At 39.4% G+C, this 15,082-nt stretch overlaps 1 protein-coding gene across 1 annotated transcript in view; it reads right to left on the bottom strand.

The window, feature by feature from the left end:
* Positions 1–15,082, bottom strand: part of EIF2B3 (eukaryotic translation initiation factor 2B subunit gamma) — a 95,509-nt gene that overhangs the window by 69,689 nt on the left and 10,738 nt on the right. The window contains exons 3-4 of the mRNA XM_058808712.1: positions 7,251–7,410; positions 1,678–1,789 (exon numbers count right to left, since the gene is read on the bottom strand). Coding sequence (XP_058664695.1) covers positions 1,678–1,789; positions 7,251–7,410 — 272 coding nt within the window. The remainder of the gene's footprint in view (positions 1–1,677; positions 1,790–7,250; positions 7,411–15,082) is intronic.

Genomic DNA, 15,082 nt, shown 5'->3' on the forward strand with positions numbered 1-15,082 from the left:
GTTTATTATTTGTAACACTTAGCAGATTTCTTTTTGTTCTTCTACACTATCCTAGCATCTTTGGGCTTTACTTGGAGGGTGGTAAACACTTTACATTTGCTTTCATAGCTGTGCATGTAAGAACTACAGGGAAACAGACAGATTTTTATCCCATCTGTACATCATCAACACTCCATTCACCAAATCCCAAACAGTAATGCTTAAGATCTGCTGAAGACAATATAACTGAACAGGTGCTACTGAGGGCAAAGTTTAGCCTGCAGGATAAAGCCTGATAAATTTAGCTATAGGAATGAGAATCCTCTGGTTAGATGAACCTGTAAAATCAGGGGTCAACTAAGATCACATATGTTACAGCAATTTCTAAGTCATTATACCACAGCCACCCTCTAGTGCCAGGAGGAAGCCATAAAGACAAGCTTGTCACTAACAGTAGATAAAATATTCCTCCCCTAGCCCAAAATGCATCTATTAGTCTTCATGTGCACAAACCCACAGAATGCATCAGTGATGAATTTCCTACTCCATACAAATCAGCTGCTGTGTATGTTCAGAAGGCTTGCCTGCAGCTTGGTCCCTGCCATGCCCAAGATAAGCCCAGGAGAGCACCAGTGGAAACATGCTGGGACAGGCTCCTTCCATTACAACAGCTAACAGAACCCACTCTTGATCACCTTCCTTCTAGGATAATCCTTAAACTCAGGCAGAGGAGGTGTCATCTTTCCATGGGCACAGAGCATCTCCCTCACATCTGGTAGTGGGATGTTCAAGGAAAGACTGAGCTGTGGCCTACAGCACACACCAGAGGCATTTTCACAGCAGAGATTTATCTGAGAGCAGACCCCAGATGTCTGCATCCTTGACTTAAAAGGTCCACATGGATGAATTCCCAGATCTCAAATGGCTGTTCCACAGGTGTCTCATCTCACAGAGGTGAAAGTCTGACTGTCAGCCTGGGACAAACTACAAAGGTTGGCCTCTCAAGGAGCCAATACAGCTCTGCACAGAACACGTCAGACAACGTGTGCCTGAGAAAACTAAAATCACTGTGCTGGAGAGCATAAAGAACAAGTCATCTTTCCTTCTCCTACTAATGGATATGAATTACACAGTGCAGAAAGCTCAGCTTGTCTGGCATATTTGATAAATTTATCCAAGTCCCCAGTGAAGTTTAATGGTGGCTATAAGCATGGTTTCTGTAATGAATCTTTTGGGGCTGGGAAAGAAAGCTGAGATTTTGTGCCTTAAATGCGTAAGAGGGTCATGAAATCCTGAGAGCCTCTCATGGACACTCTGCAAATCCATTTGGGACTCAACCAATGAGACTAGCATTTCATTTATGGAACAGGACCTATTCCTTTATAGGCCTAACACTTCACAGTCTCTGAATCTAAACTGTATCTGACCTATTGCAATATAGGTTTCATTTCAAGAAGAGTTACCTTTTCATGCATTTTTTTTCTTTCCCTGGATTTTTTTCCTAATAAAGGTATAAGACAAGCCTATCAGTTGGTTCCAATGATGTAACAAATAATAAAATACTGCTCCCAGAATATTGCAAAAGTGGCTTTTCCTCTTCCCTTCTCATTCTACTTTGTCTTTAACCATCTCTCCCACTACACAATTATTTTACCTCATATCAAGTTCAGTTACTATTACAAGGACCCATGAGCTTACTTCTGAAGGATGGATCTTTTAATGACAAGTTCTTCATCCAAGTCAGCTTCATTAGCCATGAAGAGCAATCTTTTTCCTGTGTCATCCACTCCAATGAAGTCGCGCTGCTCCACTGAAGTAGAAAATCAAACACAATCATTACGTAACCCCATTTTAATGCAGGCTGGAAAGACAAATGGCACCACCAACCACCCCTAAAATACAAAATACAACTATGCCAGCAAATCCATGAATTTAATAAATATTGTTGATAACTTTTTCAACTTCTTGTCAGTTGGGGTAGCTGATATATATCATGACAATCAAAACATTGGCCCTGAAAGGTTTGTGAATCCTTTTTATGAAGATGCAAACTACAGGTCCTGACATGCAAACTTAATTTTGAGCTGTGCTTTCCTTTCCTTTTTTTTTTCCCAAATAGGAACCCCTGCTACCTGAATTAAACCAACAACAAATTCAAGGCAAGCAGTGAGTTCTTCAAATCCAACTGCTGCTTCTTATAATGTCACTCCACACTAGAATTAAGGAGTCTGGAGAGGATTATGATTTCAGTTGAGACATAAGAATTTTGCAAGTCATCTATTTTAGACAAATACCAATACGTAAATCACAAACACACATAAAAGTATAGATTCTAAGACTTCTACCATGGATGTTTCTGGGTGGATTAACTTGGTTTAAATATCTGTTTCTAAAATTGTCCACCAAGAGAATATCTAGCGCTCACATGTATTATTGTGGCAGTCTGTATCTCCTGCAATCAGTGACTGTGCATCAGCAAGGACTCTGGCCTACTGAAATGTAAAGCTTTTATTTTTTAACAGTTTTCCACAACATCTGAATACAGTGGTGGCAGCTCATTCTAATTTTCACTCTGTAGCTGAGCCATCATTCTGGTGGCAGCCATATACTGATATTTACAGACACAGGCTGTACAAGTAAGCCATAGCACAATTTTAACAAAAATCTTTTTTTCTCCCAGTAAATACTGTAATTTTGGGCCAAACTGGTACATATTTGATCTCCTAAGTTCTATGCCTTTAACTATGCTGGAGTAACAACATACTCTACAAGTGGCTAATTCTCTAAGATCATTTTCAGACAAACTACTTTTAACTTTATTTTTCCCAGTTCAGGCCCATCCCTTGTTTTAGCCATATCTGTTCTTTCAGAGTTACCACAGTAATAACTACCATTAAAACAGTCAAATCTATGCAGCTGTTGAAAGTTCTCCTGTGCAATCTTTGATCCAAGTGATCAAGCATACCCTCTTCAGAAAACTCTCAACCCTTCTTAGAAATTCATTACACAGCAAAGAAATATGAAAATAGGCCTGAACATCTAAAACCATGACAAAATAAGTACAATTACAATAAAATTTACTTGCTGTAAAAACTCAGAGTAAGTCTTGAAAGCAGTGCCTATTTTCATTCTGTGGAGGGCTGTGAAGTTTGAGATTAGGGGTGAATGAACCCTCACCTCTGCCACCTAAGGGGGGTCTCCTGACAGGCTGGAAATACAACAGTGACTGACTTTCCCCCATCAAAGCACCAACACTCCCCTACAAGTTCAGGTCCTGCCTGCCCATCTCCTGGCTGTTCTTACAGGAACATATCACACTGCTACAGCAAAACTCTATGCAATAGGAAGAAGGGAAAAACCAACTGAGAGCAGGACCAAGCACATGCCTGACACCAAACCTGCTGCTCTTGCTTGTGTGGATGGGTAAGAAACAAACAGTGAAGTCATGAGAGTGCACTGTGGGATTTTTTGAAGCAGATGCAAGGTCAGGTTTCTCCTTGTATACTGGCAATAAAAAATATTACTTCAGTAATTTAAAAAAAGACAAAACTTTTATACTAAAAACAATTATCCAGAGGTACAAGAGTGCTGTTTCAAATCCCACTGGCATCACTGGAAGGAAAAAATAAATGGAAGAGCAGACACATAACTAGCTCACAAAATCCCAGCAAGAAGTATGAGAAAATTGTTAAAGTGACAGCAACTTAAAATCATTTCAAGTATAAAAAAGAAATGCAGGATGTGTTTTGCCTCCTCACAATAGATAAATGAGGACTTGACACTGCTATTGCAATATATTAATTATCTTACAAATTAGATCCCCATCAATTTTAAGGGCTTTAATGATATAAAGAAATTATGACATCATAAGAGAATGTTAAGTACTTTAGTGACACAAAGAAATAAATTTCTGTCATATATTTTAAAATGCTTTATAATCAATCATAATTAACTGAGTCAAGAAAAAGACACCTCTGTTAAAGACTCAGTATCCCCACCCTTTCAATTAAATGGAGAGGATTTCACAGGATGCAGCCTTCAAGACCACCAAGAGGTCTTCTGGCAAACACAGAGAATATCACTGATGAGATGCTTGCTGCTTTCAAGACAAGAAAAATAAGCAGGAAAGAGTCACCATCCCCATCTTTTCTGCCTTTCTTTATACAAAGAAAAGTTCAGACACTATTTTCCACTCAATTCCTTGCAGGTCATCTTTAAGCACACAGCTCCATTCTGGGTATCTGAATCCCTCTGAATTCCAAACACTCTCTGTTTATTTGGGTTACTACCACTGACTAGCATTTTCATGTGTTTTTTTTTTTAATTGCCATTGCTCTTACTGCTCAGTTAAAAAAGCCAATGAGATTATTATTGTCACTATATGACCCCCTAAATATAAAACCCAATGAACTAGACCCTGTAATTTGCAGCTGAGTCAAACATTGCAGGAAACCATCAGGATGAATTTATAGCACTTAACACACTGCAATTCATGCTAATTTAAGAACTGTTCTTTATATCACAGTTCTTGAATGTTCAATAATACCCCAAAAGCAACAACTTTGTATCAGATTCCATGACATATGCGAAATAAAATCCTGTTGATACTTCTCAAAAAAAGAATTGCTTTTTTTGAGTGAAAACAGTGAAAAAATAAATCTAGTGGCTTGTCATGGGATCAATTTTCTAATACGAACACTTGAACAGTAGAGTCCAAGTACATGAAAACTTGTATGTGTCACAATTTAGAGAAGGAGATAATAGTGCCACCTACTATGGCAAACTGCGTAACATACTCCACGTTAATATAGTCTTTGGGTGCTTATAAGTTTCACCAAGTTTTAAGTGTCTGGGATGAAATTTCCAATGCCAAGTGCTTGCTTAAGAGGAACATTTGAAAAACTTCAGCAAAAACCATTCAGCTGGTTCTAAGGCTAAGGAAAAAGAAGAGTTTAGCATAAGCAGAACTGGTTTGGTATCCCTTCCCTTGAAAAGCTCTAACCAATTCCTGGAAAACTGCAGCTTTACATGCTTTATTCTCCTCTAGTCTTCTATTTTTGCTGCTAATATTTCTGGATATTGAATTCTTAAGGATAGATTGTTCCAATTTCTGAAATAGCAGGTGCTGCCTAAGGTTTTCTGTACCATCAGGAGGTAAAAGCAAAGCACACAAGCCACGAGGCTCCACAGCCATGCTGCAATGACTGTTCCAGGGGAAAGAGTTTAATTTGTCTTTTTGTAAGCTGTTTTTTACAAGGAAATCAAAGTCATAAACTCATGGAGGTGAGGTTAAAAAAAAAAAAAAAATTAAAAAATGAGGATTCTACAAGACAGGCTGGAAGAGACAGAAAGCAGCTCCTGAAAACTATTGTAAACTGTGACTGCCTGTTAAAGGACATTAGACAGGACAGGAATCAGAAGAGAACAGGTGACTGTAGGTGGATAAATGAACCAGATGAAGACAAGAAGTGAGAAACAGGACAGAAGATGGAACTGGCAGTTCCATCCATCTTCAGTAAAAGAAAAGAGTAATAGATGACAAAGAAAAGCCAGGCTCTCAACAAGGATCCTTGAGGAAGGAAACTAAGGAAAGAGAACAGGAATGGAGGCTGGTGGCAGCAAGAAGCCAGCACAGACAAAGGAAGATAGATGAGCAAAGATAATGTTCACAGCAATAAGGCAGATTTAGTCAAGCAGGAATGAAAGCCAGGAGGGTCTGGTACTCCCTAAAACACACTTCCCTCCCAGAACCTGGAGAAGAAGCTAAGATTCCTCTCTTGGCCCTCCCCTGCTTTTAACAAATGACTGAAACAGGCCAGGTAGAGTTCACATCTTATCAGAGGCAGTTCACAGGAAACCTGTCACTACTGCTGTCCATGGCAGCTCAAATGGTGCTTTGCATGGGAGATCTGAGCCTCACAGAAAAACACCAGGGGTGACAGAACACTTCTACATAATGGAATTTTAGTCTTTTCAAGTTTGGTCTTTTACAGATCTGAAAAAACACACACAAATTTCAACAAGTCATGTAGGAAGAGTTATGCTGCAAAGTCAAGCACGCTAACATAAAAAACAAGCAAAATAAGAATGCATGTACAATCTGATGTGTTTATATTTGAAAAGAGTCTTCAGATAATCTTGTTTATCCTCACAGACCTCCTCACCCCCACCCTGTGTGCTCAGAGCTCCCATGCTGGGAAGCTCTATGATGTTTAACCACAGACCCATTAGTTTACAACTCCTGAATGCTCAACTCTCCTCTGTAGCAGTGCTCTTGACAATGTTTTATGTGCCATTAGCACTTAGATTGCCTTTTCAAAAATAGGGGAGTTAGATCTGTTTGAGAGTCCAAGTACTAAATGCTTTCAGCCCTACTAACCTTACACATTGCTCCAGAAAAATCTTCATGCAGACCCTAAGAAGTTTTCTTTTAAAAACGTATTTCCTCTGCTTTCAGACAACTGTTGGCTTGCATTTCACTCCTCTCTCAAACAGTTTGAAGCTACATTTTTTTACTTGTAATGCCTCTGAACTTTAATCAAGGACCCACTAAACTGCCAATAGTCAAGGCTCAGCATTTTAAGAGATATCATTAACAGAAAATGAGAGGTATGGTGTGGGAACAACTGTGTGGTATTTAGTACTTTTAGCATATAAGTAAAATGGGTATAATAGCCCTGCTCTGCCTTACAGCAGTGTTGTGAGAACAGACACATTAAAGATTACAAGGCACTAACTAAGATATTATGGTAAAATGGACAAGATAAGCATCTAATCAGCTCCTTGAAATCAGTGGGAGTTTTGCCTAGCAAAAGGCTCCTGGATGTGATTTCAGAAGAGTAATTCACTACATACTATGAGAGGGGAGAATTTCTAGAAGTGCTTGTTACCCACCTAGTGCCGGTCCCTACAGTCAGCGTAAAATTCCCAGCTATAATCTGGCTGATGCTTAGCGCTCTTGAAAAACCTAACGGTTTTAATGCTCATATGTAACAAAAATTCAGGGTTTCATCCAAAACTCACTGAAGTCACCTGGAGCTTTTCCCTTAACTCTTGTGAGCTTTGGATCACAGCCTGCAAGATTACACGAGTCTAATACTTAATTCTGAGCTGGAAAAAACCAAGTCACACCCTCACCAGGGAATCTGAGGAAAAATAGGGTATCTGTGCCTTTTTTATTTCTTTTGCTCTGGGACTGATAACTAAACATATCATACATACCAGTGGTTTCTCGGTAATTTATTAATAAATATGTATTCCTTCCTACATACCTGGCTTTTTTTTCCCTTTCTGTCCTGGTACCCCTTCTGTTGGTTCGTGAGCTTTCTTCATTAACATGGAGAGAGAAGCATCATGTGTTCGGAAGAGATCCACAACTTTGTATAAATCAACATCTGTGATCAGATCGCAGCTCAACACCAAGACATCAGTCTGTCAAAGAAGAAAAAAAACCCCATCAAACCTTTCAGAGATACAAATTACCATATATGGACTAGCATTTGAACACCCAAAACCAAATACACACTTTAACCTTTTTCTTATTTTTTAATTTACCACTGCCAAAAATAGCTCCTAGTTTTTACCAGTGCGCTTTTCCTGATCCTGCTGTTACTGTTGTTTGGTTAATGCTTATCCAGATCTGCACCATATACAATATGTGACCATCTGAATTTTCTTCATCTGCTCCTAAGGACACAGAAGCCATGGCTTTCAAAACCAACAAGAAATTCTGCAGTTATTTCAACAGCTACTTTTAGTTATATAATGAGGTAGAAAAAAAATCTTTCTGAAGAACTCTTTTTAGCTGACTTTGCATCTGGCAACAAAGTGCTGGAAAAGATATTTAAACTATGTTATTTTATTGGGGGAAAAAAAAAACAAAGACTATCTAGGATGTGATTTACTCAGTAATTGCACTGCGATGGTGGGCTCAGTTTAGAAATACATTTCCTAAAACCAGCAGTACTCCATATTATAAGGAAAAAAACCAAAAAAGGATGTTAGGTCCTATTTAATAGGAGGCTTGTACTTTATTTTGATCTCAAAGGATTCCAAAATCCCTTATGCAGTTTTTAAGAGAACTGCTGCACAAGTCACAGGAACATTGTCACATATTGAACAAGACACAGCAGCTTCATTAACAGTGGACACTATCAATATAATCCACCCAAAAACTCTTATTTAGAAAAAATTTTCTGTATTTCATGTGGGTTCTGAGATAAGCTGCCAAAAACCTATGAGTTCAGCAATTAACTTAATTTAAACTAATCCTAACATAATATTTGTGCAGCATGGCTGACACAAAAGTAGCAAATTTCCACTTTTGTTAACGATCAACCTTCTAAAGGCCTCTCCAGAAGACAGTGTTTCTTTTCTGATAGTTACCATTTTCACTTTCTCTGCTGCCATTTTCCATGCTAAGCCTCCCTGCAGTGTGACATGGCTGCCTAATTTTATCTTTTTAAAATACATATTTAATGAGAAGGGCATTAGACAATACTTAGAAAAAACCTGAGTTAATCCATGGAGGATCGATCAGTAATTCTACTCTTACTTTTGAAAACTAACTTGGTTTAAAGCAAATTGTTTCAGGATTGACCTCTCATTTCAGAAAGGTTTATTAAAGAAAAGCTTGCTTTTTTATCTAACACGAGGAGATTCCACATTGTAATTGAGATTAGCTGAGGTCTGGTATTTACATTATTTGACAGGTTCTCCTATAACTGCTAGGCAGTTTCATGTGTTTACCAATAAGGTGTTGGAATTCATCATGTCACAAACTGTTGGAGATGCTGATTTGGCATGCTGTGCAAAAGGTCAAGCTCTTCCATTTTCATGTGATTTGTCCCCACTTTACTAAGAAACACCTGGCCGCTTTACAGGAAGGAACAATCTGCAGGTTGAGAATTTTACACATTCAAAACCTGACTTGCATCACTTCTTTTAACATATTTTCAAAACGTGTATTTTATATTACAGTTTTGCCCAAGGAAAGTGTTTTAATTAGCACTTCTCTAAAAAAACCCAACATGCACACATTGGAAAAAACCCCAACAACCCAAACCACTAAAGCGAGTTGCCCAGCACTCTGGAGCAGCCCTGCTCCAACATTCCAGAGTGCACATAGAAAATAAGAAAAAAATTCAGCTTGGTGTGGAAGCAAATCTCCCGCTTCACAACTGTAAACTGTGAAGAAACACATATTAAATATCCTGGAAAATCCTGCAAAATTTTCAGATATTCTGTTTTTACAAGAGCACGAATGAATAACAACGTTTACAGAAAAGACCAAAAGGAATTCAAGACCCATATAAATAAACCTGTACTTTTCAAACTCATTTTATAGAAAGAAGAGATTGCCAGCTTCAAATCTAGCTGCATTTGCTCCAATGGTGAAAATAAGAAATAATCAAATGAGAGGGACTGACACCCCAATAGTCTTATACTAAGGAACGACTATCCGGACTTGTAAAACAAACCTTGTAATTATTTCACATTTTACTAAATGCTTTAATCTGTCACTAATGCAAAAACCCAACAAGCATTTCATAGTTCCGAGCAAGCTCCTGGGTTTTTTCTCCTCCCTATAGGACAAGCTTTTTGCAAAAACTGAATGCAAGACCCCTGAGGAGCATACGGGAACAGAACCACCAAATGTCTGGTTGCCATCTGTTCTACCCATTTACTCTCCCAATATGTAAATAAACGTCAGTGAGCGCAGGGACCAGTGAAACACACAGTTGCTCTGTAAAGCCCACATTTCTGCCTCTCCTCCTGATGAGCAGAGCAGTGGCCTCAGAAGCACGCTGAGAATACACCATGAAAGGCTCTTTTGGGACTTGACAGCTTCCCCTTTGAAACACCACCCCCCTCATAAATAAAGCCCTCACTGTCTAATGGATGCACTTTTTTTTTCCAGTGTACAACTCCTGAACGAATAAACTAATGGCTGAATGAAAAAATAAACTATCCTAGAACCTTAGCAGAAGTGTGTGTTTTTCTTTACGTTTTCGAGGTGGGTGTATAAGAAAGAAAATAAATGGTAGAACTTGTGGGTTTTTTACATATATACACACCAAATAAATGCAGTGCACCTTTCCCAATGAGCCACTGATACAAAGAAGAGAAGTACATACTTAGTACATGCACTCACAAGGGGTATGTGAACATACTTGACTTCATGAATTATGCAAACGCCTGAGTACACGCACATCTCTTAATGAAATACATGTAACAATGATTACATCAACCCCAAACTATTATACAGATGATAAGAATCAACACGAACTGATTAAAAAAACCCCAGCAAGCACACACCTCAAGCAGAACAACTGCAAAGGGAAAAAATGCACTCACAAATGCACTCTCCACGCGCATTACAACCACGGGCAGGGCAAGGCAAAGGTCTTAAATCAAGAAGGGCCATCTAATGGATGGAGCATGAGACAAATACTTGGAATATCTGGTATCTTCCTGCTCTGCCAAACTTGACACATTTTGTGTGCCATTTTGTTTCTACTACTTTTATGACAAAGAGCAGGCCTCATCACAGACCAGGGCTCCGCCACAGAAGCTGCTATACGGAGCAGGTGCAAAGGCCACCAAGCATAAGAAAGCAGCAAAGGATTTTGGGTTGAGGAACACAGGAAAACACTGCATTGCTACTCTGAAGGACAGCAGCCCTGCCCTCCTGGTAGCACAGCTCATGTTTTTGTGAGCATCACAAGAGCCACAGCAAAGACAAGGAGAATATAATGCTCCTTGGAAATGTTAACTTGGGCCTTAGCAATCCCTTTTAACCTCAAATTTGCAATTTATTCACTCAAATGAAAAACTGAGACTAAGCTACTGACCAGTGGAGAAAATTGGGATTCTGCAGAGATCATCCCACCTATGATCCAAGTTTCAAGAAGATCCTTCTGCATCCCTACTGACTTCATGAATTATTGTAGCTCTGACCTTTCAGCCCAACCATCCCTGAATACAGAGTATTCAGTTAAGTCAAGTATGAAAACAGGGCACTAAGGTCCCCACTTCTCCATTCTACCTTTCTAATACTGGCTAACAGCATGTCACCATCAAATGTTATAAACTGTGAAATGGTCAGGTATTAAATAAGTTAAATACTTGATCCAGATAAATAAAACAGGGTAACAAAACATGAAGAGATTTATACAAAATAGAGAAAACAGTAAGGAAAAAACACTGAAAACCAGTATGTCAACAACTATATTAAATCCAGCACAATATGGAAAATATACACAAAAACAAGGCCAAAAAGCAGATTGTTTCAAGAACTCGGATCAAGACAGCCGATTTAAAAATAGAAAACATGTTTTCAATGGAACTAATTCATACCACAGATCAAAAGATGGATGCAATTATATGGTGTAATATACCAGCATAAATAAAAAGCCTTGGACTTTCTCACACCCTGCATACAAATGCAATGCTAAAAACCCTTTTATATTCAGCAATTATTGCTGGAGCCCTTATGATCAAACAGGAGATGTCAAGGTTACCACAGATAGCTGGCAGCAAATTATGAATTTTACTATTGGTATTTACTATGCTTTTTCTATCAAGTATAGACAAGGGCAGGACCTCACAGCCTAAACTGCTGATGGCCTCAAAAACAGCAGACTAGAAAATGAGAAAACATGTGTTGCAAGGAAACTGTAATATGAACAAAATCAGCCTCAAGAGAAAGAGGAAAACAAATGTCAGATTGCATTATAAACAGAAAAGAAGCAAAACATCCACAAGCAGTAGAACCAGCTTCTTAACAGAACTGAAAACAGACAAAACACTGAAGCTAAATGTTAAAAGTTTCTAATTGCAAAGTATTACAGCTGAGACTTTGACAGGAAAAGAAAGAAAATCAAGAGATTAGATATACTCAACCTAAGTTAATACATGCACAAACAGAGAACTTTGCATCACTTCCTGCGGTGTCACCAAACAACAGGGGAGAGAGAGAGGAACAAGTTATAATTACTGCTGGAATTAGGACTGAGTTTTATACACAATAGCCTGGAACTTCACCCACATGTTGCATTAACAGTGGAGTTTGTGTGTAATGCTTTTTATTATTCTAAAGAGTGGAAAGGGAAAAAACAGTTTGGCTGTGGGCAAGCATTTTGATTGCTTGTTAGCATTCTCTAGGCAAAGTCAAAGATACCTCCCAGCAATTGCATTACTCACCACTCTTCAGATCAGAAACTTACATCCAAGGCTTTAAATAATCCCTTTTTATCTCAGTCTCCATTAAGAGACCTCCAATTTCCACACCTGTGACCTCTTTGAAGCTCTATAGCTGTTGCTGCAACTGGAGCAGGGAACCTCATTTATTTTTTGATGTCTGTAAGATCTTGTTAGCTACAAACTGAACTGGCCGCCTTTGGCTGGGAATTCCCACTCTCCTTTTGTAATGTCCTTGATGGAGAGATTCAGAGGGAAATAATGATTTAGTACTTTGCTAGCAGACACAAAGCATTTACCTACTCTGCTGTCACCCTGCAGCAGAAGTTTGCTGTAGACCAGCACCTTCTAAACTATTCTGAGGATAGACGACAGTGGAGGCACAGAATGTCTCTCAATCTGAAATCCAGAAGCAACCTTTCTTCATTAAAGGATGGAAGAATTAATTTTTAAGATCTGTGTAATGTGAAAGGAGCTTCTCAGAGACTTATTTTTCCCTTTAAAAAAAAAAAAAAAAAGAAAACAGAAAAGTCTGATGGGGGAGCCAAGGGAGTCTCTTCTAATTTCCTGGATGGCCCTGAATTCATCAGGTGAGGATATCTTAAGGCAATGTGAATGCCTTCACATACGTAACCTGTCAGCATCACAGTTTATCTTCCCAAAGAAAGCTGCAAGAAAGATGCCAGAAGCTGGGGAGGAGACTTAACCCCAGTCCCATCATATGGCTCATCCTGTGTTTTGTATCAGATGGGACCATACAATGAAAACACCATTTTAGGTTATCTTTTCATCTCACGAGCTACCATCCAAAATCAATATTTTTTAATTTACATACATATAAGCTAGGAACAGGAAAGATATTCAAGCCTAGAAGGCATCCTGTCTCCTCCCAGAAGGAAGTCGTGTTACCTATGCTCAAACTGACATGTGAGGTGGAAAAGTGTAATTTACAGTTCTCAGCAACCAAACCCAGAACTATAGAGATGAACAGAAGTTCATACACTTATTAAAGAAACTTTCAAAGCAGGACATTGATATTATGACACTTACTGAACTGTAAAACTTCTGGTCTGGAACATAAGCTTTGCAATCCACCTTTTAATCTGGTGTCAACTAAATCAATCTTGTCCTTATACAGTACTCCAAAAGTAATTTTCTCAGCTTATTCCTCTACCCCCATCACCCTTCTTCACTGGTTCTGTTTTCTATCACATGAACCACAAGCTGTTTACTGTCCTTTTAAAAGCCTATCCCGACCACTTGTCACGCACTTGACAAAACTACTTCTACCGCACTTCAACACAGGATGACAGCCCTAGTATCTATTTGTATCTATTCTAAAGGGTGTGGCTTCAGCCTCTGCTGTCTTTATTTTTTTTTTTTAGTAAAAGAAATCTGCTGCCCTAACACTTGCAGGACACTGACAGTTGTCATCCTATCAGTATCCTGGGGCACTGGACTGACACAGTTGATTCTGTAATGGTAGGCTCTCTCATCTGTCTGAGATCAGGGTCATCTCCTGGGTTTATGTCCCAGTCCTGAGTGATGTGGTTTTCTCATCTAAAGGCATCCAGAAGTGTGCACTGTGCCTGCAAAAGCTCAGGGGAGCACCCCAGACCCTGCATTTTCCAGTTCATGGAGGGTAAGCCTGGCAAGGTAAATTCTCTCCTGGCTCAATGCAGTGCATGGACAGACCCCTTCTCCACAGGCACAACTCCAGAAACAAATGGCACTCTCCTCATCACTCCTTTCCTGGAAGGCAGGTTTCCAGGACTACCTGGATGGCAGCACTGCCAGACCTGCTGTGCAGCTGATCTGGGACCCTGCTTCCCATGAACAGAAAGGAGAACGCAGCAGTCGGGCTCCAACCTCAGCAGCAGCAGCGCAGCAGGAATTGCTGCCAAAGCCCAGAGCTCAAGCCCAGGCTTAACACTTAATGTAAGTAGAGCCTTAGGCAGTCAGGTGCTGCAGTCATACACACAATAATAATAAAAAGTAGTCCTAATGGAGCTCAACTTATTGAAGGGAAAGAAGGCCTTTGCCCACAGCCAGCAAGGAGCCCAACTGCAGATCTCTCAGCAGCACAACAAAAAGCAGGAATGACTGGATTCAAGGGCTAGGAACCAGTGATCAGCAGAGGAATAAAATGCAAAGTGGTTTAAGAGGGAGAATAAATATAACCTGGAACAAAATATTGAAGTATGTAACAGACAATTCATACATTCTAGTAGAATGTCTAGAAAAGTCTTGCTATATTTCAGAAACGCTTTCACTAATTCACCCCTAAGTTTTGGAGTTAACAGACCCAACTAGTGGGTGCAAACTCCCATAAAGACTAGAGGATCATAATGGTTCCTTGCAGTCTCAAACTAGAGACTAAATAAAAACCAAAACATACAAGCATGTGTCCTCAGGAATCATTCTGCCATCCTGCAGCTAGTATCAGCACGATCTTAAATTAAAAAAAACCCTTTCCAAGGTCAAAACAAGCCATTACACAACACCCAGTTTCAACACTGCTTCAAAAGAAAACCCGAATTCTGATGTACTCTGCAAAGCAGAGGCTCTGTGAGACAGCTCAGTGAAACTGCTACTGTGCACCAGCCTGCACAGGAGGGGAAACCACCTGCCTGAAACCCCATCAGCCTTGTTCAAATGTTGGGGCTCTTCTCTAAACACTTTTCATGCTAGGGTAAATAAAAACACTATTATAAACTGTAGATCCCTAAACTAATCTTCCACACAGGATCATTTTCTCCTCTAGCACCTTTCCAACTTTTCTAATGGTGTTTGGTCTGCAGCAACTGCTGTTGTAAGAAAAATGTTACGAAAACTTCAAGACCTCCACTGCTTTTCCCAGCACTATTAGTCTACATCCAGAATTTTCATCATCTTCCCAAAG

Source organism: Ammospiza caudacuta, chromosome 7 (assembly GCF_027887145.1).
Source record: "Ammospiza caudacuta isolate bAmmCau1 chromosome 7, bAmmCau1.pri, whole genome shotgun sequence".
Lineage (NCBI taxonomy): Eukaryota > Metazoa > Chordata > Aves > Passeriformes > Passerellidae > Ammospiza > Ammospiza caudacuta.